General features: G+C 37.0%; 1 protein-coding gene across 4 annotated transcripts in view; it reads left to right on the top strand.

The window, feature by feature from the left end:
* Positions 1-16,471, top strand: part of mcamb (melanoma cell adhesion molecule b) — a 32,348-nt gene that overhangs the window by 5,729 nt on the left and 10,148 nt on the right. For all 4 annotated transcript variants that reach the window (XM_088427238.1, XM_088427237.1, XM_088427236.1 and 1 more), the window contains exons 2-7: positions 13,520-13,644; positions 13,732-13,963; positions 14,614-14,684; positions 14,754-14,841; positions 14,909-15,088; positions 15,330-15,460. In XM_088427238.1, coding sequence (XP_088283364.1) covers positions 13,520-13,644; positions 13,732-13,963; positions 14,614-14,684; positions 14,754-14,841; positions 14,909-15,088; positions 15,330-15,460 — 827 coding nt within the window. The remainder of the gene's footprint in view (positions 1-13,519; positions 13,645-13,731; positions 13,964-14,613; positions 14,685-14,753; positions 14,842-14,908; positions 15,089-15,329; positions 15,461-16,471) is intronic.

Raw genomic sequence — 16,471 nt, 5'->3', positions numbered from 1 at the left:
GACTAAAATCATGAGATTGTGCTACTCAAACATTATTTTAACACAGACGAGCTCTGTTAAGTGTTCGTCATGTACATTAACAAAACACTAAGTTTCTGTCTAGTTTTTTATCTATTTCCGAAGGCTAAGTCACTGTATGTTTTGTTTCTAACTAAACATAAAAGGTTCAGCAAGTTCACGAAGCGTGTAAATCGCCATCCTCCTCTTGCTTTTTGTTGTTATGACTTCTTTTTGCAAGTTCATGACTGTAAATGACATTTCACAGCAAGTCTGTGTTAAAAACACAAACAGGATGAAGGCTAGTGTGGCATCTGCAGATTCTCAGTCAGGCAAACGGCTGTACCTTTTGAGACAGGGTGAAAGGCAGGATGTCTTCTGACGCGTTGGCATTAAAGTCGTTTGGTTTCTTTGCTAGCACTGAGGTTGAGGTAAACACAAGATCACCATCAACGTTTATGGACTGTAAGGCAATGACATTGTTGTGAAAGTCATGTGTGCACCCAACAGATGAACTATGACAAGTTGGTCAGTAGTGCAGAATGTAAAAAAGAGATAACAAAGAGCACTTTCTCTGGAGACACCTTGTTACATAAATGAATTAAAAGGGCATCGGTGGAGCTGATGATTGTGACTCACCCCCTTGAAAGTCAGAAGACTTTTACTCCTGCCTCTTCTAATAATGCTAGTTTTGTCCAATTGACAATTATTTTGCCAGCTTGGTAGCCAATATCAGCCTATATTGTAAAGAAAAATGGCAACGATACAAACTATACGCACAGTGTATGCTAGCTTCCACCTACACTACTCACACTTCTTTTCTGAACAATAAAAAACATCCTGTCCTATATCACCCCTAGTGGTCAATTGAACCAGTTTTATATCGCACTTTGGATGCATATTTGTCCATCAATCCATATAAAAAATTAAATATAAAAAAGAAAACACTAACAGAAATAGGATTTTTTTTCCCATCCAAGTTTCAGCTCAGGTTATCTGTTGAGAAATATATCAATGTGCTTTTTGTTCTTTGCATGGGTCAAAGGTGACTTACTAGCCCCGAGGGGAACCAGTTGTTCCTGCTTGTCATTCACACTGACGCCAGTGCCACACATACGCTTGGCTTTCATAAATGATGAACATTCCTGGACGCTGCATAGGGCGCGAAGTAACAAATGTAGTGGGCATTCCCAAGGAAAGGACTTGGGGTGTGTATCTCAGACAAAGGAGGGCTTGCGGGACATGTGCATGTCAGTTGTGAATCAAAACAGCAGACTTTCTCAATGTTCTCAGTGTCAGTGAATCCGTTTTGAGAAAGCAATTGCAACTTAGGCTTTGGTGTAAATGTGAGTGTGAATTGTTGTGTATGTAGTTGCCCTCTCACTGATAGGAAAATACTACAAGGTGCTCAGTCATCGATATCAAACTCAAGGCCATTGGGCCAGATCTGATCCGCCACAATATTTCATGAGCAAATAATTTTATTTATTCGTTGTATTACAACATATGCAAATCTCTTCACTTGCAAGCTTTTTTGTTATTAATCCCTATAAAATAAGATACATTTAAATATTTGAATTAACCCTCTGAAGGAAACCTCTAAGATGTGTTTTATAACAAATATATGTTTGACAACCCTGGTCTAAGTCCATTTAGGCGACCTGTAGAGATGTGCAATACTTGAGATTTTCGTATCAATTGATGTAAAGTCAGTCTCGGTGTCAATATCACTGATACTGGGACTCAAGAGAAAAACCTAAATACATGTGAAGATTGATACTAACGCTTTGGTAGGCAGAGTGAGTTAAAGTGATTTTGATTTGTATTTGTCCTAAAAAAGACACAATAATAAAAAAACAACAATCAAGGAAAGGAAAAGACATTTTATAGTGTAATACATTAACCATGACACTACTAAAAAGTCACAAAAAAGGGGTCTGTTCCCAGAGCCGCAGGAAGTGCAGACATGAGCCTGCAAAGCGTCAAGCAGACATAACAGTGCAAGGGAAACGTGATCCAATACTGTTCTTAGATGGTCAAGATTGCCAGACTTGCACCTGCGTGATTGACATCATCCAGTATGCACTTAAACGTTTATTTTTTTTTCCCGGGGAACTTTTTACAATACCCGGAAAAAAAAAAACCAGTCGGATGCATGTTGATTTGTCATATGAAATTCAAGTTCAATTTGAAGCGATAAGCAAAGAAAAAAGCCATTGAGTGGCTGCTATTGTGTGTTTTATCACAATTTGGAACAATGTGACAGGAAGTATACAGCCAATCGATTTTATTCTTCTGCACTACCTTCATCTTGTGTTGGAGTTTGGTAAACAGTCCTTTGTTGGGTGTCTGACTTCCTGTTGGTGGTTCTTCCTGTCAATGTATCGCAGGAAACTGACTTGATATGGGGTTTTGAGACAAGAAATGTATATACAGTATATATATATATATATATATATATATATATATATATATATATATATATATATATATATATATATATATATATATATATATATATATATATATATATATATATATATATATAAATTTCTGCATCTGCATCCCTCCTGTTTTGGGGTTTCTGTTTTGAATGCGACAGGCAATTAGAGAGGCTCCAATTGGATAGGTGGATGTGAGGAGGTCCTGAGGGAAATGCGCGTGGAAATGAGAGTCCTGTGAGGAGGGTTGGCATCTCTGCTTAATAATGGATGTTGTTTCCCTGAAATAATGTTCCTAATGCACATTACAATGCTTTTAACCTAATGCAGCCAAGCGGGCCTGACTCCACACAGTCAACTGATGTGGCTTCACCTTGTTTAGTTACACTACGTGGTTTGGAGCACTTAACCTTCATGGTTTTTGCTCTTCTCAATGGATTTCGCTTCGCCTGCTAGAAGACTGTGTCGACATGCACCGTGTGTCGTATCTAGACCATATAGCTACTATTGGGGCTGCAGTTTCCTGTAGTCATTACCTCTACTAGCCACTAATTTGGACTTGGTTTTTAATACTGTTTTGCTGTTGTTGTGATGTGGGGGGAACTTGTCATCTCCACACGGGAAGGCAAGAACGCATGCTAACCTCAAGTTCATGGCGCTGTTTTTATCCTTTGTAATATTCTGTGACATCTTTCAATGAAAAAGTGAATCAAATTAGGATTTCTTTGGTGAGCGTGTCATGCAGCTTAAAATGTTTTATTTTTGTGTGTGATTTTTGTGGTTTAGTGATTGTTTTTCTCATTGTTTGGGTTAGGTTTTAGTTGTCCATAAGTTGATGCTATGCAAAAGAGATCTTTTTTTTTTTTTACATCAAACTACTTCTGACGAGGACACTAAGCAACCAAGATTTATGAGCATGACTTAACAATTCTTAACACTTTGAGCTCCATTGACGTGAAAAGGACGTTTATGGAAACCATACTGAGGAGCGCCATTCACTGGCGTTGACAATTTAAAAAAATCTTATCAATGGCAATGGGTGGAGAAAAGATTTTAGGGAAAATGAAAAAAAAAAACCACGAAGTATGGTCAGTTACAATGCTCAAAATTGGCAAGCATGTTTTCCTTTCTTTTTTTAATTGGCTGGCATTAAAAGAGTTAATGACGGGTCCATCCATAATCTGTAGCCGCTTATCCTCACTCATGCCGCTGAGTGAATTGTCATTCGACAATTTGGATAAAACTCTTTTTGATTGTCGAAGTTGAAAACGTCATACAGTAATCAATGAAATCAGGAGAAAAAAAAATCTCCCAGTAAAACCAATCTATCTTTAGCTGGCTGTCTTGGAGCAAGGAATGCACTCAAACTTACATTCTCATACTTGTGAAGCCATGTCACGGAACGTCCCCTCCACACCAGCACGATCAGCCCTGTACGAAAATACTGTCCCCGTTGGCCTTTCCCATACTTCTGTGCGCTTAGTGTTATTTTACCTCGGCCTTCTCCGCAGCGGGCTCGTACGGGGACTCTGCTGCGCAGTTTGGGACGTGGGAAAGAGGATGGAGTGGGCGTTTGTACCACCATGTGAACAGACGTAAGGAAGCGGCGCAATGAGATGCAATCACATAAGCAAGCATGCGTACAAATGGGAGTCGGCATAGATTTGAGGCTAATTTATCTTTTTTTTTCTAAGGTTGAGAGAGTAAAGGAGATGGATGTGGGAATAGCTTATATGATGTCAAAAGTCAATTCGTTTATATTTGCGCATGTGTGGGCACTGTAAGAGAGAGAGTGGAAACTTGGAAGTAAAGGATCGTTTTTGGTGCTAGGTAATAAGGCAGAAATGAAGAGGACCATATCATTGCTGTAACGTTTTTTTCGTTAAAATACTATGTTTCACATAATTATTGTATGATGACACTAAGGATTAGCGTAATGCTCTTGTTTGTTTTTCTCCTTCATCTTTGTCTTTTTTCCGGTTCTTTTTGTCCTTGTTCTTTTGTTACTTTTCCTCCGTTTATTTCCTTCTACTGTTTCTTTTTCTCCTAACTGTTCTTCTGTTTCTTTTTCTTCTTTTTTTTGGAAATGTATGTTGGAGGTATACTGAGGTTTCTCACGTCGCCTCAGCGGTGTGAAACATATGTACTTGTACATCCATAAATTCAGTGCTATGTCAACACTGATTGCCCTGGTGTCGTAACAGTTGTGACCACCCTCCCGCCTGCTGGAAGACAGACTGGAGTCTAGCAAGCTGAGATGCGAGTCAGCATCAGCTTGAGCTGATCGCTATGACAGGTGTTTTGTTGAAACCCAATATGGAGTCTAATCTCCGTCAGAAACCAGAGAAGGAACGCGCTTGTCTCCTCCCTTTCTCTAATGGTGTGTGGTCCGCTCTGATCGTCGCCACTTTGTTTACATTCTTTGCATCCTCGCTGCCGACCGTCTTTAGGAAACGGTTTATCCTGTCGTTAGGTTGCAGACGGTGTCCTGGAGATGTCTGCTGGGCTGCCTATGTTAAGTTTGTGTCAGGTAGCTGTGACATTCGGACTCCATTTTTGTTGAGGAATCATGAGAATGCAAAGTTCACTGTGTGTCTGTCTCCATCTGCTTCTGTCCCTCACTGTGTGTTCAAACATGTCACTTGAATGCCAACCTGCATCTATGGTCTACTTTTTAGTCAACATCTCATTGACAGTTTTTATGCCTGAATTTGGTCCTGCGTATTGAAAATAAATCTTTGGGGTGTTGTGAGAGTTTCAAATCATGTATATGCATCTATTGTTTTCTATACAGCTTATGCTGTTTGGGCTCACGTGGACAGAGCCGATCCTAGGGGATCTAAGCCCAGACGGAATGGTAGTCAGTCATAGGACTTGGACTTGATCCCAAGCCAGCTGCAGGAACATCAGCTATTTTGAACTGTGTATTGGCTTTTTTTCCCCAAGTTGTCATGGGAGTGCTGACACACCCTGTAATAACCCAGCTCATTTGCATTTGACAGTTCTTCTGATACCTGTTTTCAAGTATGGAAAAAAAAAAAAATTCTCCAATTAAGTCATACAGGGAAACTGCAATTGGTGTGAATCCCGTCAGTTCCTGCTGTTAGTCCAGTTACCAGATGCTATTTGTGAATATGATGAAAGGCAAAGTCCTGTCATCTTCAGTTGAGTTGCCGAGTCCAAACAACAACAAGCCTGGTTGTCAAGGGGACCTCCATCCTCACTAACCACAAGCATCTGATGTCTACGCCTCAGATTCCATTCCACAACACTATCAACTACATGAATCGTTTATTGTATATGAGATCATAATTTGAGAAACTGAAAACAAAAAAATTAACACGTCTCAAAAAAGAGGAGCTGAAAAATTGGAATTACTAATTCACATATTTTTCAGTAGAATATTGGAAAATAGCTGCTAGCCGCTTACGTCGCTAGCATCTAGTGCCGCTCACCCTTGCTAGCGCAGCTAGCCACTAATGTTGGAGCCATTGCTAATCGTTGGAAACAGGCACCATACAATACAATTTTGGCGAAAGTTCTCAGAATTAACATAATAACCAATTGAACTGGATTTCAGCACAATGCAGTGTTGTTAATGTGACACCCTGCTTGGATCTATCGTACTTCAAAGTAAAAGCGTACCCAAGTAGCCAAGGCAGCATTTTTTTAATCCTGGGAACTCAAATTACTCATTTCTCCTCTAATGGTGACTGTTGTTTCAGTGGTGTCCATCATATTTAACAATATATGTTCTACTAAAATACATATTATATTTTTATAGTGTATGTGCCTAACAAGGGCTTTTCAAACACTGATGATGTGCTCATATGTAGTATTTCTTTCAGAAGTGAAATGACCAATTTCTGCCCTAGCAAGCATTTTACAGCGTTTCTTTTGTCTTCAAAAACAATGGATCATTTTTGTAACATTGCGTCTGTAAGTTCAACTTGTGAAAGCGGCAAAAAAACGTTCTGGTTTTGTGCCCATTGTCCTGTAAATGTGGCCTGACCTCTCCAGTTTTATTGTACAATGGACAACATGAGCTCAGCAAAATCATGTATATTTATCACATTAAAGATTTTGAGAACATCAATATGGAGCACTGGGGGGGGTGTTCTAGTATGTGTGTTACATGCCTCGGGGTACGTCACAAAGCTTTAATGTGATTGATGAATGTGTGACAAGACCTTCAGTGTCTTTATGATTTCAAGACTTTCCCATAACATTCCTGTGAGCCATTACGCCAAGTGGGGTGGACCGAAACTAAGTGGGGGCTACTGTTGTGGCAGTAGATCTTCGTGGGATGGAGTGGGTGGATATAATATATGCTTGTCTGTTGTAGTTGAGTTGTGTTCCTAGTAATTGGAGATGATGGAGGAAGGTTGATCCAATTTGATTTGCTAATTGCCCTAAACGCTTCATCAGCTTCATGTTAAATTTGTCATCTGGATCATTGAGCACATTATGTTAAGAGGAAATGTGTTTTGATTAACTAATAGAAGTCTACAATATTACCTTTGGAAACCATGTGGTAATAGCAGAATGTAAAGACAGGTTGGTAGGCTTGCCTTGGCCACTAGGGGCAGTATAATATGGCCATGAAACATAAAAAATAGAAGACTTACAATTACTGTGAATCAGTAAACTGTAACTATATCAGCAGTTCTTTTTAGAGGATAAAAAAATAAATGAGGATTGTTTATATTGTCTGTCTTAATGTGGTGATGATCATTTGTGTTCAAAGATTCTTTGATAATTGTGTAATAATTCTGCAACTATGTGATTTGTTAGCCCCCATATTTTGTGTGCGTTAGCTTATTTTGTGCTGACTATTGCTAATTTTGGCTGTAATTCTGATGGCGGTCAAGAGCACGGGAGCAACCTATTGTTTTAAACCGTAAATATGAAAAACAAAAAAACAATAGAAGCAGGAAGTGGGGCCAGCTGGATTTCCATATCAGAGTAGTTTGAAAATTATTTAGTGTTAGTATAGTCCTGCTTTTTATGCCTACAGAAAGTGTTTGCTGTAGAAGAATTTGACAATGTACATCTTTGGGAAATATTTTTGATGCATATTATGAAGCTACGATTTAAGTTTATTAGTTTGGAAAAAAAAAATTGGATGTTTACTGTAAACACAAATTGGCACTGTAATCACGTTTGTCTTCTCTATTACTTTTGCTTTCAATATCTTATACATTTCTAAGACTTGTATTATTTTAATAATGATTTTTTATTTTTGTCTTTCATCTCACCTGAAGGGCTCAGTAAGAACATAACCCCAATGATGGAGAGGGGCTTGGATTAGGCTGTATGGGTGAATGCACAATCTGTGACTCATAAAAAATAATATATGTACCTAAATGTTGGGGCAATAGCTCATTTCTGGAGCCCCTTTGCAGCAACAAAAGCTTCTAATTTCTGCTTAAGACTTTGTTTTGGACAAGTTCGGAGCATTGGCTTTGGTGGTGAACTCTATTTGAAGTTTGGCATGCGGACCTCTCGACATTTCCACCTCTACTCCAGATATTGCAAGTGCGCTATTGTTGGATCCAAGAAACAAAGGTCCAAAAACTCAAATCCTTCCTTGCTCTCGCATCAGTCTTCTTTTCGATCTTCACATTTGCATGCTCACTGTTAACATCCACATTCTTAGTGATTCACTTGCCTTACATTACATGTAAACTGTGGCAGTAATTTCCCATGCTCCCCTTTTCTCTGTCTCATGTCCTGATGTGAGGGCTTCTATTCCTGGCGCGAGTTGGGTCAGAGCGCTGTCAAGTTGAAGTATCATGTAAGCAAACAAGCTTGATAGGCCATTGTTATTCTTAGATGTGACAGGACTGGAAACATGTCACAGAGCCCTGTGTCTGGTGCCAAGTGAAGCGCATGGTGGATTGGAATAAGATCCCTTGGTTATTTGGAAGGCAATTAGACTCCCCAGTGTGTCATCCATTGTAATCATCAACAGTGCAATCACCTTCTGAGTTCATAATAAGGCACTCTCACGTCATAATTGATGTCTTCGTTTAGGACAAACTGGGACAACGCTTCACTGGCATGTAAATATTAATATAGCACCCATGATTAAACACTGATAGAAAGAAAAGATTCCATTAACACACCATGAAATGGTCACTGTGGTGTCGGGAATGAGTTAAGGTGACAGTCTATATATCTATTGATACACTGTATATACCATGTAATATATATATATATATATATATATATATATATATATATATATATATATATATATATATATATATATATATATATATAATACAATTAATGAATGACTGAAATATGAATGAATTTACAATTAATGAATTAAAAACTGTACAATTTGTTAATTGAAAAAAAAATGACTCACTTGACAGCACTAATTCCCCAACCCTCTCTCTCTTTTGCATGCCATTAAAATTTGGCTGAATACCAATTCCAACATAAAGGGAATATTTTTATCCATGATAGTAACATCTAAAACATTTTCGTGCCAAATATATGTTTTCAGTTCAGGGTATGATGGAAGCTGGGTGGACATCAACATTGTGGTAAATAACTCATCTTAAAGTCTGTGTAGGAATGCCAACTAATGTTCAGGTCTGTCAATGATGACCATTTTTATTTTGGGAAATCTGCAAATGGTGAGAGCCAGCTGACTGGTGTTCAGCAGCCTTCATGCACCCTAACTCCAAACAGACTGAACAAGCTCACGCCAAATCTCATTTCATCAATTGGGTCTGTCAGAACTCAGTCCGACATACGTCTTAAGCTTACACATGTGCAACTAGTACTACCCATTAAAGTTGTGCCAGTAAATAGATTCTCAACTATGCTGTCATAGTATGATATGGCACAAGTGGCTAGCGTTAGCGCAAGTCGCTAACTACTTGGTGCATTCAAACAATGTTGGACATTTCACACTCAATCAGAAAAAAATACCCGTCCATTAAATGTTCTGTGTTTGTGTTCCCGTGGTGCTTGTGTTTGGTGGACAGAACCTTGGGAGCTCCACCAACTAAATATGGGCAAGTTTCTCTCACTCATCCTTTCCTGCTTTTATGCAGACACACCTGGTCTTACTTATACCTCCAATAATTCATTTTTCACAATAATTGAAAGTTGGAGGATAATTTCCACATTTTTGCTTGTCTTTTACATAGTTTCCACGTGGCAGTACAGTTACTGCACTTTTTTTTTTAACACAAAAAGCCTTCAATTTTCTCAAAAGCTGGCAGTGTGCCTTATAATCCGGTGCGTCTTATACAGTGCATAAACCATTAAGTTTATAACTTAATCGCAATGCACATTTTAAATTCTTACCTCTGCATTTTAGTTATAGATGTATTTTTTTAACATTTTTTACAACATCCAGTTTGAAATTTTGTGATGCTACATATGCACCAATTTTAGAGCAATTTATATGGGGAAAAGGCACAAAAACCGTGATATTTTGTAGAAGATAGCGAGTTTTTATAAAATCAATCAATTAGTCAATCTATTAATATTTAATAGAATCAAATTCATATTTTTTTTAAACTCTTGACTCGTCTTAGCATTGATATAAACTGTCTTGGAACGTAATCAAGAGGTATTTTTCCCCCATTCTTCAGATGATAAAATAATTCAATTATTTCAGTTCAGTTCACCATTTGTATGGTATTTTTGTGGCTTAGGGCTAAATTCAGTCTGGATGAAACCATCTTGTTCATCGTTTTGAATGTCAACCACAGATTTAGCAAAAAAGATGCAGTCTCTCAAAATGTTTTGAAAATGAGTTTGCTGGCAGCAAAAACGGCATCCTCAAGTGCAATGTTTTCCTGTCATACTGACTTAGGACTATTATCGCCAATTTCTCTCTCCACATCGATCTGCGGCCTCCTGCGGTGCCGGCTTCTCCTCCATCGACGCTCTGCACATAAAGTACAAGTGACATTTAACAGTCTCTCATGAATAAGCCTTCGGTAGTGAGCTGGATCAGGTAGAGGAAATGGGGGGCGGGGGGGGGGGGGGGGGGGGGGCGTAGCTGGGGGTGAGTCAGCGTTGTCCTCCCATCGCTAATGGGTAGGAAATGTCTACCTAGGAAATTCTAATTGGATCTCTTACCCGTTCAGCTCCATTAGATCCTAAACGGCAACACACAACAGAGCGACAAGCAGGTTGGGGTTTCTATAATGGAGAGAGTCTAAAAGGAGACTACTGTATTGTAGTAGTGTTTAATGTTTGAGTCACTGTGTAACCAGATTATGCATTCAATAAGTAAACGTAGCATAAAAAGGTCATTTGTGCCAGGTAGGTTATTGCTTTGTTATAACAATGCTTTTTGGCAGTAAAACAAACCATTGCAAAGCTTGTTTATTTTCCTTGTTCTGTAAATGGAGCCACACAATAAAGACTTTCTATTCTATTCTATTCTATTCTATTCTATTCTATTCTATTCTATTCTATTCTATTCTATTCTATTCCGGCCAAGTGATTTAGCGCCAACTTGAACATGTACACTGCAACAGAAAAAAATGCAACACTATCAAGTTTCAAGGCTCCACATAAAAGTTACAATCCAGGGGTATTTGCCCAGGGGTTTAAGTTCCCAAAATTAACCACAGTTAGTAAAAGTCATAAAGTTTTTAGTATTAGATTTGTTTGTTTTTTTATTGCGTAAAATGAATGTTGTTTTTTTGTTGTCTGATTCGACTTATGAGAAAAATATCAAGAAAAAAAAAATTGGTAAACAACAAAAAAAGTTATAATCAGGAAATGAAATCCACAGAAAAGGGCCAGAATTTGCTTTTTTGGGGGTCTTTTTTTTATCTGTTGAGAAAAAATATGTAAAAGACACACTTAATATATACATACACGTATATATATATATATATATATATATATATATATATATATATATATATATATATATATATATATATATATATATATATATATATATATATATATATATATATATATATATATATATATATATATATATATATAATATTTATAATTTTTCTTTTGTTTTTTGTTGTTTTTTCAGTTAGCTTCTTTTATTGAAAAAAAAAGAAAAACCTAGGTCAATATTTTTTGGAGCTAACTTTAAAGAAAAACATCAAGGTAAACCTGCAATAAATTTATGATGATAAATGGAAATCCGCAAAATAGGGGTTGAATTTGGTATTTTGTTTATTTTTTTATTTTTTGCTTTTGTTCCCATTTTTTATTTTGTTTCTTTTGTGAAAAATAAAATCAGTTGGTTTATGTTTTCCATTCATGACTGAATGAAACCACAATAACGGAACCATGATGTAGCGAAGGAACGCTGTTCAGTTTTTTTTTCTTTGATCCATAAAATCATAGTGTGATTATTATGAAATAAAAAAGTACATTGAGGTCTGCATCTCTTGCCTTGTTTTTCAGACAGATAATCTTTGGACCAAAACCTCACAGCTCACAGCTCCAAGTTACCAAACAAATGGGAGGCCGCCTGGTTTTCACATGTAAACACGAGACGAAATGGGAGCATGTGAGCTTTTTATTACGTTCAGGGTCGCTTAGAGGCCATTCCATATGACGAAGGGTTCTCTTAAGATAAAGGTCAATGTAAGACTTTATCAATGACATAAAACTTATCTCTTGGACTTCATTTGGTCCAAGTATTCATTATGTCTAACCACAGACAAAATTATTACACCACCAGGATTTTCTGATAAATGACATAACTTCATAAAGCAGTAGGCAGAAACCAAGACCAAGAGAATTTATAGGTTTTGTGGTCTGGTTGCTTATATTGTGAACACAATAAAACAAGAATGGCCTAATAATAATAATATAGAAATATTGATTGTGATTGTGATCAAATCAATTAATAATTATATTAATTGATTTGATGGTTAATGAGTGATTTCTTTAAAAAAAAAAAAAAAAAAAAAAAAATATATATATATATATATATATATATATATATATATATATATATATATATATATATATATATATATATATATATATATAAACAAGTAATATAAAGTAATATGTAATATAATATGAAGTAATATAAAGAAATTCTCTTCATGAAGGAAAAAAATACATTCTATGAGCATAAACCTTAGAAATATATGTCAAAGAATATGCTCTGTTTCCACATTGTATGTTCAAGTGTTATTCAAAAATAGAAAATATCATTTTCTTTTAAAATTCCACTTAAAACAATAAACTTTGTTTTTTTTTGTTTTGTCCTCTTCAAATAATTAAAATCCGAAATAAAGCATTCATTTTTTTGCATACTGTTAAAATATACATTCAACATTTGCCATGAAGCTGGACATTGAGCTCAGTTGCATCCTGTTTTTGTTGATCCTACACTGAGGTCTTATTGTACTCTGGCATCTCCCGTGTTAAAAAATGCAGGTTTAAATGTGCTGCACATTTGAAGGCTGGGTCACAACAGGAAAGCTCAGAAGATGGAACGCCAGTTGTCCCTCTGAAGAGGGAACAGTGGGTGCACTGTGCCGCTTGTAAAATGAGCCTTTCTTCCGGCCAGAGGGTGACATAGTGGAATGCAGCACATGAATGTGGACATGGGCGGTCGTCGTTTTCTTGTCGTAGTGACTCTCCTTTGCATTTACATGGCATTGATGCACAAGTGTTTGACCACACTTCGCCCACAAAAAACTAACAATTCCGCGATTAGCATTGGTACTAGCGATTCTGTGTTATCCTAACTGCTACGCCGCTGTCTATCTTTCTAGCACTGAATCAATTTTTAAAAAAGATGCAGATGCTGATATTTGTCAAAATCTTGAACATCAATTTATCCCTACACCCAAGAAATTTATCAGCTATCATTTACAGTTTAATCTTACACATTGTCCCTTTAAGCAGACATTTGAATACAAATGGAGGTGCAACACAAGTAGAACGACATTACTCCATATCACACGCATTCTCAAGGAAAGAAGACTGAAGATGAGAGTTATGAGTTATCAAAATAAAGTCATACATCAAAGCACCACTGTACTTTAGAATTTTCTGATGTGTAAAACTACAATTTCAAGGTTTCCTCTATTCTTTTCATCTGTCAGCATGGGCCCGGGTAGAGGTGAGCATGGAGGACAGGGTGGAGGTTTCCAGAGGGGATACAGCTCAGATCACCTGCATGTTCACCTCAGATGACGGCATCGGGGCTTTGACCATCCAGTGGTTCTATGTGAGTTTCATGACCTCACACATAAGGTCAAAAACATGCAATAATTGCGCTATAATGTGCATGATTGGCACCAATCTTCATCTTCAGGTGTCGAGACTGGGAGAGAAGCAGAAAATCTACTATCAAGATGCCACCACTCACATGGTGGACAAAGGCACGCCGTTCACAGATCGCATCATAGTCAACGTCACGGTGGCTACCGGAGAGGTGGTTTTGAGCATCACGGATGTGCAGCTCCAAGACCAGCTAGAGTTCATCTGTCTCATCAAGAGTCTGACCGACGGCATCTCCGAGGGACGCACCAAGCTACTGGTGTTCGGTAAAATAACAGAATGCGGCCGCTTAATCTAATTGTGTTTTAATATGCAAATATTTTTCCCGATCAATTATCCTAACAATTGAGTAACCAATGCCTCCCACGCACCCTCATATTAAAATAATTTAAATGATATGATTTGATTGATCTATTTATCTGTTATTCACTGTGGTTGAACATGAGTTGACAGAAGAGGATATAAATACTCATGAATGAATGATTAGACACCAACAAAACAATTAGCATTAGCATGTTAGTGATTACCATTTAATCAAATATTCATGATGTAATTTAAGTATCAACGACATCGACAAGATTTTTTTAAAATAATGAACAAAAAGACAACTGAGACGGTCACAAAACTCCAACTGAAAATTAAAGATAAAATTTGATTTTAGCTCAGTACAGTTCTTCTACTATCTATCTATCTATCTATCTATCTATCTATCTATCTATCTATCTATCTATCTATCTATCTATCTATCTATCTATCTATCTATCTATCTATCTATCTATCTATCTATCTATCTATCTATCTATCTATCACTAATAGCTAACTTGCTATTTAGCTAGCTACTGTATTTAGCTAGCTAGCTATATTGTTATCTAGCTATCTACAGTACAGTTCTTGATTGAGTGTTTATATTGCACAGAAAGACCAGATTTCCCAACCATAGAGGGAGTTCAGACCGGCATCTATGTCAGTGAAGACACACTGTCCAAGGTATGCCAACTTGTGTTTACTAAATAATGACATCTCATCATAATTGATATCTTTTGTACATTTTTCCAGATTGGCTCATGCGAGGTGAAAAATGGCTTCCCAAAGCCAAACATTACTTGGTACCGAAACAGCACACCATTGCGAGGATCTAATGATGGTGAGACAAGTGATTATAGCGATGAATGCGTATCCCGGCATGGTTACGTTGAATGTGTGTTTTGCAGGGGTCAAAGTTGCGCTCAGCACCACCACAGAATCCAGCGGTCTGCTTTCTGTGAGAAGTGAACTGAGCCTGAAGGTGATGAAGGAGGACAAAGACGCTAAGTTCTACTGCGAAGTCACCTACCTCGTTCCCGGAGGAACCAGAATGACTGAGACGGATCCCATTAACATCACTGTGTACTGTGAGCCTTACGCTACAGCCCAACACACCAACATGTGCGAAATTTTTTTCACACGGAGATGCAGTTTCAAAAAATGCATGCGGGACAGTGATTTATCATGATATTTGAACTCCTCTCAAACCGGATTGGATTTGAAATCAACCCTGTCTGAAATAACAGTTTCTGACCCTGCGTAGATATTTTGCTTAAATCTCCAAATTTGAGGCTTCTCTTCTAAACCCATCCCCATATTGTGTTTCAGACCCGTCCACTGCTGTCCACGTGTGGGTGGAGTCCCCAAAAGGCAAAATAAAAGAGGGGGATTCGATGACCTTTAACTGCCATGGCAATGGTAACACGCCATCCTCAGTCTATTTCATCAGACATGAAGATGTAAGCAACTCTTTTACTTTTGAGCAGAGATGCCTTGAGATACAAGTAACCCGTCTTTGAGGTACGAGCTGCGGATCGGACAAAAAGACTCCTCAAGCTGTTTATTGCCACTTTCAGCTGAAGGGATCATAAAACAAAACATAAAACACTTTCACAACAACAATGCTAACATAAAATGAGAAACTCCTCACAGGCTACCAATTAGCATCTATGTGGTGTTGTTAGCAACAGACATCTGAACACAAAAACTGCAACACGTGGAAATTAACTGCACTGACACATATTTAGTCTTTATCATTTGCAAAAAAAAAAACTAGGATCACTTGTACGGAGAAGAAAGGAGCTGAGACCTCTAGTATAGCATATCTGTTTTTTAAGCTACTAAGTAGAAGTAGTTTTGGTTTTTGAATAACCTAGAGAAACATATAAAGTACTAATATATATATACAGTATATATATATATATATATATATATATATATATATATATATATATATATATATATATATATATATATATATATATATATATATATATATATATATATATATATATTGACAATATTTATAAGCACAGAAGACCAAATTTATACTTTATACTTTATTATTATGTATAAAGTAATTGATAAGGCAATAAAGGTAAGGTAGGTTAGGGTAGTAAAGTGATTACTTTAGGTGCTAACGTACGAAAAGTAGTACTAATGATTACTTTACCACTTAAGAACATAAAGTAATCAATGATTTGAGGACTTGATTGTCTAAGTAAGATTACTTTTTTTACCCATTACTTTACATACCAAATGTACCAAAAGTACCTTATAGAAAGTCTTGTCTCTTAAAAAAATTTAAAATCTGTCTTGAATGATGATCAATATATTTTTATTTCTAATTTATGCTAAACGCTGCTATAATCGAGCCTAAGTCACTGGTAAACACTGGCATCGGGTGACATGAGTCAAAGTCAACAAAATTAAGTTGCGCCCTGGCTACTGAACGGGATTCCATAACAACA

Source organism: Hippichthys cyanospilos, chromosome 11 (assembly GCF_059441005.1).
Source record: "Hippichthys cyanospilos isolate Australia breed blue-spotted pipefish chromosome 11, RoL_Hcya_1.0, whole genome shotgun sequence".
Classification (NCBI taxonomy): domain Eukaryota; kingdom Metazoa; phylum Chordata; class Actinopteri; order Syngnathiformes; family Syngnathidae; genus Hippichthys; species Hippichthys cyanospilos.
Note: the sequence above shows the minus strand (reverse complement) of the source record. Positions and strands in the feature narration are given on the sequence as shown.